The sequence below is a fragment of the Halyomorpha halys genome, unplaced genomic scaffold (assembly GCF_000696795.3).
Source record: "Halyomorpha halys isolate HHAL.00 unplaced genomic scaffold, Hhal_1.1 Scaffold67.1, whole genome shotgun sequence".
Classification (NCBI taxonomy): Eukaryota; Metazoa; Arthropoda; class Insecta; order Hemiptera; family Pentatomidae; genus Halyomorpha; species Halyomorpha halys.
The window spans coordinates 1,166,015-1,176,155 of NW_027111562.1; the positions used below are offsets into that span (position 1 = coordinate 1,166,015).

At 30.7% G+C, this 10,141-nt stretch overlaps 1 protein-coding gene across 1 annotated transcript in view; it reads right to left on the reverse strand.

Moving 5' to 3' along the window:
• LOC106692685 (arylsulfatase B) overlaps nt 1–10,141 on the reverse strand; it is a 234,311-nt gene that overhangs the window by 8,111 nt on the left and 216,059 nt on the right. The window contains exon 9 of the mRNA XM_067049636.1: nt 1,220–1,359. Coding sequence (XP_066905737.1) covers nt 1,220–1,359 — 140 coding nt within the window. The remainder of the gene's footprint in view (nt 1–1,219; nt 1,360–10,141) is intronic.

Sequence of the window (10,141 nt, forward strand, 5' to 3'; positions counted from 1 at the left end):
ATTTTTTTTTACATGCTGACCGTACAGGTTTTTCAAGTCCGCGATAAATGGACCGGTGTTTTTAAAAACATATTCCTGACTAATGAAGAGCTATTTTTGAATTTAAAGCTTTTCTAGTCTAAAGTTACTTACTACATTATTTACATTTATTTAGTGACAGCCCAATGTAACCACAGCTAAATGGAGTAATGGGATAAATAATATGAGTACACTTATTGGAATATAAGGTATAGTTTATTGGTAACGGGTTACAACCCACTTAAATAATAATTAATAGAATAACCAATAACTGGATTAAAATTTTTATTATACGCATTACAAAAGTCATAACTACAAATATTGGGAGTTAAGCATTAAACAAAGGCAATGTAAACAAGCCTTAAAATTGACCCATATCCGTAATTTTTGTGAGATTATGTTTTATCCGACACCGAATCCATTCTTCATCCCAATCACTTCAACTATCAGATCCATAATCAAAAAATTTCTTTTTTGGAGGCTCGGTCTACTTTCTAAGATTTATCTTTATTTCTATTTTTTGTACTCATCTTTCCTTGCTTTTTTCTTCTGTAATATGATTTATTCATCTCAATATTAATTTTTTAAATAGTAATATGAATAGTACGTCTATCCCCGATATTTGACCTGGCACATTAATCCTAAATTTTGCTGATAACTTTATTCTATTTGTGCGGAATAGATGTAACACCTTCACACTTAGACGCAAGGAACTCCATGTTAGGTTGGATGTATAAAAATACATCCTAAGAAGCTTTTCTTGCCATAATTTAACAAAATCATTTAATCCAAATAATTAAATATAAAATAGAAGTTGAGAATAAAAAATCTTACCAATATGATTCAAATGAAACAAACTACAGTGTGTAGAAGTGAATAGCATTATTATATAAAAAATTCATATTTGTGATTGTAAACCTTTGCAATTCCTTATTTATTTAAAATTTATATTTAATGTCAATTTATTAAGTTAAAATATATACTGTTGCAATGGTTTCTGGCTAGCAACGTGAATTATATATTTTTATGTCTACATTAGAAAAAATAAATAGAATGTATATGAGACCACAAAATTCATTCAATTATGATTAATCATTCGAGAATTTACTATGTTGTGTAACAAAACCAATTAGTGTTGAAAACACTGAGTTTAATGAGAAAAATTATTAAATTTGTAAAGTACTAACGCTGTTGTATTTACCTCTTTGGTTGCCGGTATGCTGTAAGTGTTGATAGCCTTGTAAGCCCGGCTGTTAAGGATTTTCTTGTAGTCGTAAGGCGGGTTCGCAGGCGACCTTACGTCGTTGTAGACTCCGTCGAACCTACCGTTAGCAAAGGTTCCTAAAATATAGGATGGATTAATTACACATTGTTAATATGATGCACTGATGTAAGGAGGGAAAAAAATAATGTTTTAAAACTAGGGAAATATTTTAGTTGGTGAACGAACAAACTTTTACTTAGTTTAGTTAAAACTACTTTTCGTTTAAGCTTCTCTATGCCTTGGAATGCCTATCGAATAAAATATTTTACAAATTACTAAAAGAAACTATCAATAAGAACAAGTAAATGAGAGTATTTTAATAAAGTTTAAGCTCTAACTTAAATTTCAATACATAATAATAGATTTTATTAAATTTCCTTTCTTTCTTTCCTCCAATCAATATGGGTCTTGGAAAAAGTAGAACATGAGATATTCAGGAACCCAAAACATTTCGATGAAAGTTGGAGCTCCATAGATGTTATTTTCGGTTAAAAAAAAAAAGTTTGATAAAGGTTTATGTAAATTGGACTGGTGAAATCAAACCATTAACAAGAAATTAAACGCATGCAAATTTCAGAAGTAAATATATCTGAACCTGATTAAAATTTTGGAATAATAGTTACCAATAGATGGTGATCAAAATTTTTCAAAATTTAACTAATTTTCCATAAAGAAGATGACGAATGTCATGATGCTGTATGTTAATCCATCTAATTTAGAATTCTGAGTGGAAGGTAGCGTTGGTAAGCTAGACAGGGTTTTGAGTTGTTTATTTGACCTTAGATAGTGAAATAGAAATTCACTATTAGTGGAATCGTACCATCAGTAGAATCTCAAGATTGTCGAGTTCCAAGTTTTTGGGCGTGGGCTGAGCGAATAAAATCCAAATTCTTGGATCCCTTTTTCCATTTTCTAACCTTTAACTTTCAAGCGAAGTACTAATGAAATCTTTATTCTACGATTATTTAATAAATATTAAATAATGTCTCGAATGAATGTCTAATATTATAAATTCAGTAGTATGAGCAAGGATTTTTACCATCTTTGCCAATGAATTCAATATAGTGACATAGAAATGTCTGTACCATTGAAATTACTATTTAAAATTTTTAAAATCTTTCAAAAGTCGTGGAGTACCAAGATCGATAAGATATATTTTTGAAGATCTATTTGACTAAACGGTAATAACTATCATCAAACGAGTTACACCATAAGCCACGGATTTCGAACGATGTATAATTTTAGTCCAATGAGTTTTAGTCGGATCTCCATCGGATATATTTTAAATAGATATTAACCAATTTATGATGGATTGGAAACAAGAAATGATTACAATTATAATATAATCCTAATTAATATTAATCAATTAATTATTAATTATTAGACTAACAAAACAATATTCTAAATGGATTATTTTTTTAAGGATTTTGATTAGTTAGTAAAAAACGTAAACGCTTTGGGGGATGTATTTAAAATTCATAGTTCAAAGGAATAAAATATAATAAATAAAACAGTTGTCATGTTACACGCTGGGTTCTATCTCACCACCTGAGTGTAATTGGGGTGTTGAGAAACAGCTGGGATCTATGTAAAACCTGGAATAAGCTGAGGTTCGTTTCAGGATTACGAAAAACATATTTTCCTGTTCAAACTGCGTAAATAGCAAACTAATAACAGTTGTTATCTTTTTATTCATTATTACACTTTTGGCATGTGGTGTAAATTTGTGATCCATTTCACAATCTCCACACAGAATTAATGTGTTGTAGTAATGAATTCATGAATCTCTTTCAAATTAAGACACTCCTGGTGTAGTATGTCCACCTTATGCAACATATTCCAATAATAACAAACACAATATAGCACGAATAGTGTACTTACTATGCACTAAGATATAGAGTTGGTCTCAATTAAAAATTTATTCTGTGTTATAGTGGCCAAGGATCGACTATGGGGATCCACTCTGCCTCTATGAAATGGTTCCCTGTCCTTAATCGGGTTAAGGGATAAACCTGGTGGTTGAGCGTAATTCACAACCACATCACCGTTTTTGAAACTGGTAATGGTAATTTATGAGTTTTTGAAACTCATAAATTTTTAGTTATATCGGTTAGGGATAAATATATCTTTATTATGTGTCATTATTTTTTCATAAATTTTTTTTTTGGTTGTGAGAGTGAACAAATTTATTTTAATTGATAACCAATTCTTAAGATTTTATATCAAATTTTATTACCTTGTTTAAATTCACACTCTAAATTTAATTTTTCTAATTTAATTTATTGTATGATCATAGGACGTAAAAAAACAGCGTGATTGGCGTGTGTTTATCATTTCCATTAATTTTTAGCACATATAAACTACTAGAGAGATAGAAATTGTGAAGAGAAAGAAATTAGTTTGGAAATTTTGTGAGGAACCTATATCATCTAAGTTGATAGTTACATGATCAAATGCGGCAGATAAATAAATTTTTGAATAAAAGCTATATATAAGTATCCTTTTCAACTGTAAGTTCTAGTATACTTGTGTATGAGAAATTATTACAATATAATATGGATTACTAAGATTGCAAACATCAGAGGATAATAACTATATTCTAAATAACACGTACCATGGTACCATATTAAAAAAAAATATTGTGAAAAAGTAGAGGAGGTTAAAAATTAGAAATAAACATTATAATTACATTTCCTATCACCATTGCTAATTTAATTTTTTTTTAACTTTTAAGACAACTAAATAAAGGAAATAATAATTGACATTATCATTGACAAATTTTAAAACATATCAATAAAATGTCAGGTTTTAATACTAATAGTTGTATGAATAATTTATTGCTATTGATCAACTGTTCATTAAAGCATTGATCAACCCTCGATAAACTTGATATAGCCCTCCTCTTTAATATTAACTGTTGGAAAGCGGGACGAAGTCGTTAGGGTTTGAAAAGGCCGAGAAATATCTGAATTTTCAATAAAACACAGATCCCAGAGGTGATATTTTTTGTTAACATTGTCATCGTTATTGGACGTTGGCTCCCGGTGGACTTCAGAGTAATTGCTTTGCCTTGGGGATCACCTGTCCTTTATTCTATAACAAATCTTTTCTCCTGCTCTGATGTATAATCATGAACTCTTTTTAGTATTGAACAAATTGTAAATATTTTGAACTAAATATAAACACAGAATAGGTTATGGATTTAATATTTGTATATAGATGGCCTCGTGATCTTATATTGTAAACTTTTTTTAGAGTTCTACTACTGGGTAGTTTCTCTACATGCTGTATCATATCATTATGTCATTATGATCAAATTTACTTGTATTTTTTATACAGTTGTAAATATCAATAAATAAAATTTAAAAAAAATATTTGTATATAGATATATTTGAAGAGAGAGAGAAGGAGATAATATAACCTCCTATTACTATGGAGCCCCTAGATATTTTGGCCCCCATGATTCTACCACTTTTGGCCCCCATGATTCTACAACTTTTTTATAGCCTTAGTTTTATATTGTAGATTACAGAGCGTCCTTTTATGACTTAAGTAAAAAAAAAAAAAGAAAAAAAAAACCTGTTCCTGGGAGATAGCCAAATAAAGTTTAAAGATTAAAATCAAGAAAGACATCAAAAACACTATTATGGTCAACAGAAATGACGAATTGGTATGATTAAAGTATATAAAAATGTTTTTTAATATACTATAAAATATGGGTTATAAAAAAATAGAACGGTTTAAACTTCCAATTGATTACTAAAGACTAATCTACATGACTGTAATAAGACCAATTTGGACATACTAAATTGAGCTTTCAGAATCCACTAAACCTCCAAATTCCTCTCTTATCTAATTCTTTCAATCCAAAATCCTTCGTAAAATCCTCAATGCTCATTACTTTGTTACGAATAAAGTCATACATAAAGACCTTAATGTTTTATAGTAACCAAACTAGCCCGAACTAGGTATCATTCGTTCCATTATAAACTCCCTAACCACAAAAACCCACTAGTTTCTAACCTTGCTTCCTCTTCCATTCCTGGCAATCCTCCGAGGCACCTGAAAAGAAGATGGCCACGAGACCAGCTAATGTAAAAACGTCATTAGAGTGCTACCAATGGGTACTTACTTACGCCTGTATCACTCCATTATAACTCGGATCAAAATTACTGAATGTATTATAATGTAATATAGTAAATTTCCAGAAAGGTATTAAAAATATGTGTATATTTTTAATATTGAAAAAAATTAAAAAATATGCCTCAAAACAAATTTGTTAGTAGATTATTGTGCGTTCATAATTTTTATAGCAGTATAATATATATAATGTATGTTTTTATGTTGTATACAATATTTATAACGTATGTCTGTATGTAATTTTCAAAGTAATTGGATAAAATGGTTTCCAACATCGGTTTATTGTTTTAATTTATTTTTCTATTATCCTTATATTATGATACATTGATATTACATAATCCACAATACATTTATACATATTGAAAACAAATTAAGAAACAGGATCATTGCTTTAGGGACCCATAGATTAATAATCATGGTAAAATTATTCATTCTGTAGTTCAATGATTTTCCAATCCCATAACGATAGTGTATTACGAAATGGCTAGATATACTTTAAGCAAGTAGTCCAAGGATTGGAGAGGCTAATTTAGGCTCTAATGGGATTGCCGATATGAACCAAAGAAATTTATTTTTATTGATCTGTTGCACCAGAGTGCAGTAGCCACCACTTCAAATCCACTAAGAATCAATCTGTAGATATAACCGAAACCTTATTCCTTCGTTGTGTCACTTTTTCCAGTCATTGGCTGGCCGAAGTAGGTTTGATTAAATCATTCTGTAAAGCCCATCCCTACAGACGTCCAATAGTCACTGATCATTTGGAACAGTTATGAAGAAAGAAGTCAATGGTTAATTGGTCAGATTTCACAGATGAGATAAACATATCTAACCGCGTAATGGATTTCAGGGGAATCTGGAAACTCTTGCAGATTGAACAAAAAAGTCTGGATGCTAAAATTGAGTGAATGTTTACTACTAAATAAAGCATATCTATTTTTGAAATATATTTTTATTCATGGGTGACAATAATATAACACATAAAAAGTTGTGCACACCTTAAATGCATCATGTAAATGAGGTGTACCTGGCACGTAGTACATGGCAGGGTTTTGACGCAGAGAGAATTTAACCGTTTGTAACACTCCATCAATGTGTTTTAAAGAAATTGTTTCTCGAATCATTAAATGATCTTAAGAAATTTAAATAATGGGAAGATTGCGCGTCAAAACGCTCGAGTGATCAGTTTCGAAGTAGAAAAAATACTTAGGATTCATATTTCGGTAAATTATGACGTTAAACATGAGATGAACGATAATACTAAAAAAGCAAATATGATTAAACATTTATATTGTTCACTCTTCGAAATCCTTAATTAAATTACATTTATTGAAATGTCTTGAGGAAAAATGTATGTGCTCACTTAACTAAGAAAGTAGTTTACGAGTATGTATTCGGATGTTTTCTGACCGGTTAGAATATTTTAAAAAATCCTTAAAAGGATTTAAATAATAGTTTATTTTTCCTTAACGCATGTAAACTTCTCTACATTTTTATTAATGATGATTCTCTTCACGGAGTTGCGAATCAAAATATTTATTCTTCTTGAAAAAAATAAACAACAAATTAATAAATACGATTGTTTGCCATATAGTTTGGCTTAATGTGAAAAATAATGTCAAAATATTATAGTTTTAGTTTAAAATCATTCTAATTCAATCAATTTTCACAATATTGTGATTCAAGATTGATATTTAAACCGTTTTTCATATAAAATTTTTTGTTTTTGTTAGATAATTACTTGATATACATTTTTTTTCGAATATCAAATCTTGTAGCTTATCTTAAGCGTGAAGGAATCCCAGACTACTAAATGGCTAAAACTAAAAGGCTTAATGATATGGGTGGGGGAGGGAGTTATATAAATAAATCTAACTCCAACAAGACAGTATGAGATTACACTAAAAATATTTTTTTCATTCGATGAGCAAGACAGGGAACTGTCGATCGAAGTGAAGGATGGGCAAACCAATTTTAAAAGTCTAGTTGTTTAAAGCAAACTTCTCTGAAAGTTTTCTTTTCCTTCCTCGAATATTGACATTGCCCCCTTTAATTAAAATATATCTTAAAAGAAATTACTCAGAATAGAATGTTGGAAAATATTAAGTGATCAATAACCTAGAGTACCAGATAATATTTTACAAATATAATCTTAATAATTAATTTTAAATTCAATTAATTATAAAAATAATAATAATTTAATATAGTGTATTTCAACTACCGTCTTAAAGTGAACATTTCTTTAAAAAGTAAAATACGGATATTTTAAATTTGTCGCCTGGATAAGGAATGAATTTTTTGGTACTCATGCACAACCATAAAACGATACAGAAGAATTTTTTACCTAGGTGTAGGTTGGAGAGTTTTTCATATTATACAATAAAAATTTGGGTATTACAGGGTACATGTTTGTGAACAGCGATTATTAATGACGGTGACATTAAATGTTTCGATTTCCTAATCATTATTACCATTAAAATAAATGAAAAATAACCTAACAAAGTAATCTAAAATTAATAATATGGTCGTTTCGTACAAACAGTAGTTTGGTGCTCATAAATATGGTGTGATGAAAGATAAAAAAATATTTGCATAGAGTTGCCTGCATGTAAAACCGTCGAAACTGAATAAATTACGAGAATTCGTAATTTGTTATTATATAATGATGTATCAGATCCGTAACTTGATTACGCAATTGGTGACCGCAAATTATACGCAATTCCCCCCAATTATCACCAAAAAAAAAACAAGTTTTAGGCACCAAACAGCTATTTCCATTATCAGTACCGCAATCCAACCGTCCCTTTCTACAAAATTGAATAGGCTTCCGTCTTTTCTGTGGAAAAAAATCGAAATTATGTCACAAGTTTTTATAACGTCGAAAGTTGAGATAACAAGTTTATACAGAGATGTACAGGAAGATACTCTAGAACTAATCACAAGAGATAAGATTATCCATTTTATCAGGATTTTATTTATTTATTTATTGATTTTTACAACTGTAAAAAAATACAACAAGTAAATTTGATCACAATGATAATGATATGATACAGATGATATGTAGAAAAACCACCCACTAGTAGAACTCTAAAAACATTTTACAATATGAGGTCACGAGGCCATCTTCGTTTCAGACGCCTTTGAGGATTGTCCGGAATAAAAGAGGAAGCAAGATAAGAAACTAATGGGTTTGTGTGGTTAGGGAGTTTGTAAAGGAAGGATTGATATCTGGTTCAGGCTAGATCGGTTACATATGGAACATTAAGGTCTTTGTGGATGATTTTATTTGTGACAAAGTAGGGCGCATTTAGGATTTTACGAAGGATTTTGGATTGTAAGGATTGGATACGAGAGGAATTCGAAGGTTTAGTGGAGCCCCAGAGCTATATAACACCCTATGTCCAGATAGGCCTTACAATTGTCATGTAAATCAGTCTTTTGTAATGAGTTGGATGTTTAGACCGTTTGTCTAGTAAGTGCTGTAATAGTCGGAATCGACGTGCACTTTCCTGTCTTTTCAGTCTTGTGTGAGGATTCCAGGTTAGTCGTTTGTCAAGGTGTAGTCCAAGATAACGAATTTGTTCTACATGGGTAAGAGCCACATTATTAAAGTATACTGTAGGGCAGTCGGCAGGTTCACGACGAATAGTAAATGTGATTTGATGGGATTTGTTCCAATTTCGACACCATTCTTTTGTTTTTTTACTTCCTTAATGAGGATTGTTATATGGGACCGGAGAGTTTGGGATGCAATCAAAGGGTTGTTACCAACTGTGAGCACACATGAGTCATCAACATCCGTGGTAGGGATAGCGTTAGGAGTTGTTGGGACGTTAGCTGTATAGACGGTGTAGAAGATGGAACCGAGGATACTACCTTGGGGAACACCAGCGGATTAAAAGTAGAGGGATGAATGGGGAAATAATCCTTTGTTTTTCAATGAATACCTAGACAAAGAAGATTGGAATAAAATAAATGAGTAACATACAGAACGATGAAATTAGGAACCTAAAGTAAGAAAAATAGCCGCGATAGTGATCTCGTCTTGCACGATGGGTTCGCGAGCCCTTCCGCTCTGCTCTACCATAGAATAATGAGACGGTAGTTTTTATCTTAATTATTTTAGCAAGGCCTCCTGTACAAAGGTAGAAGATCCGGATACTCTCATACCGAGGTCATAAGCCACAGACTTTTCATGAACTTAATGTATACGCTGTAATAAAAATTCCCTATTGCGTCATCACTATTCCTTACAAATTGATTGATCATTTTTTTGGTCAAGAAAATTATCGCAAACTTTCGTGAATGCACAGGACCTGTGGATGTTTTGGGCAATTTAATGAACCCCAACAAACAAATCTACGAATTTTCTAAATAATGTGGGTGATTGAATATCAGTAAACTAACTCTGCATCATGGATTCAAACGTCTATATGTGAACAACCGTTCATCGAACACAGATAGAGTCACTTAAAGTAGAGCCTCCAAAGTATTACACAGTAATTACTGCAATCGTGAATTTAATAATGAAAAATTAGTTCGATCAGGCCTTTAATAAAAGAGATTTAATAGAAACTTTTGATGAAGTAATATTTTTCTTCAGAATAAACCTATATTTCAAAAGGAATTCTGTCTTTGAGTTTCTGCAGTTAGTTATTGTTTTATATGTTAACGTTTTCTTTTAGTGAAATATTAAATAAACTAGCCATAAAAAATTTA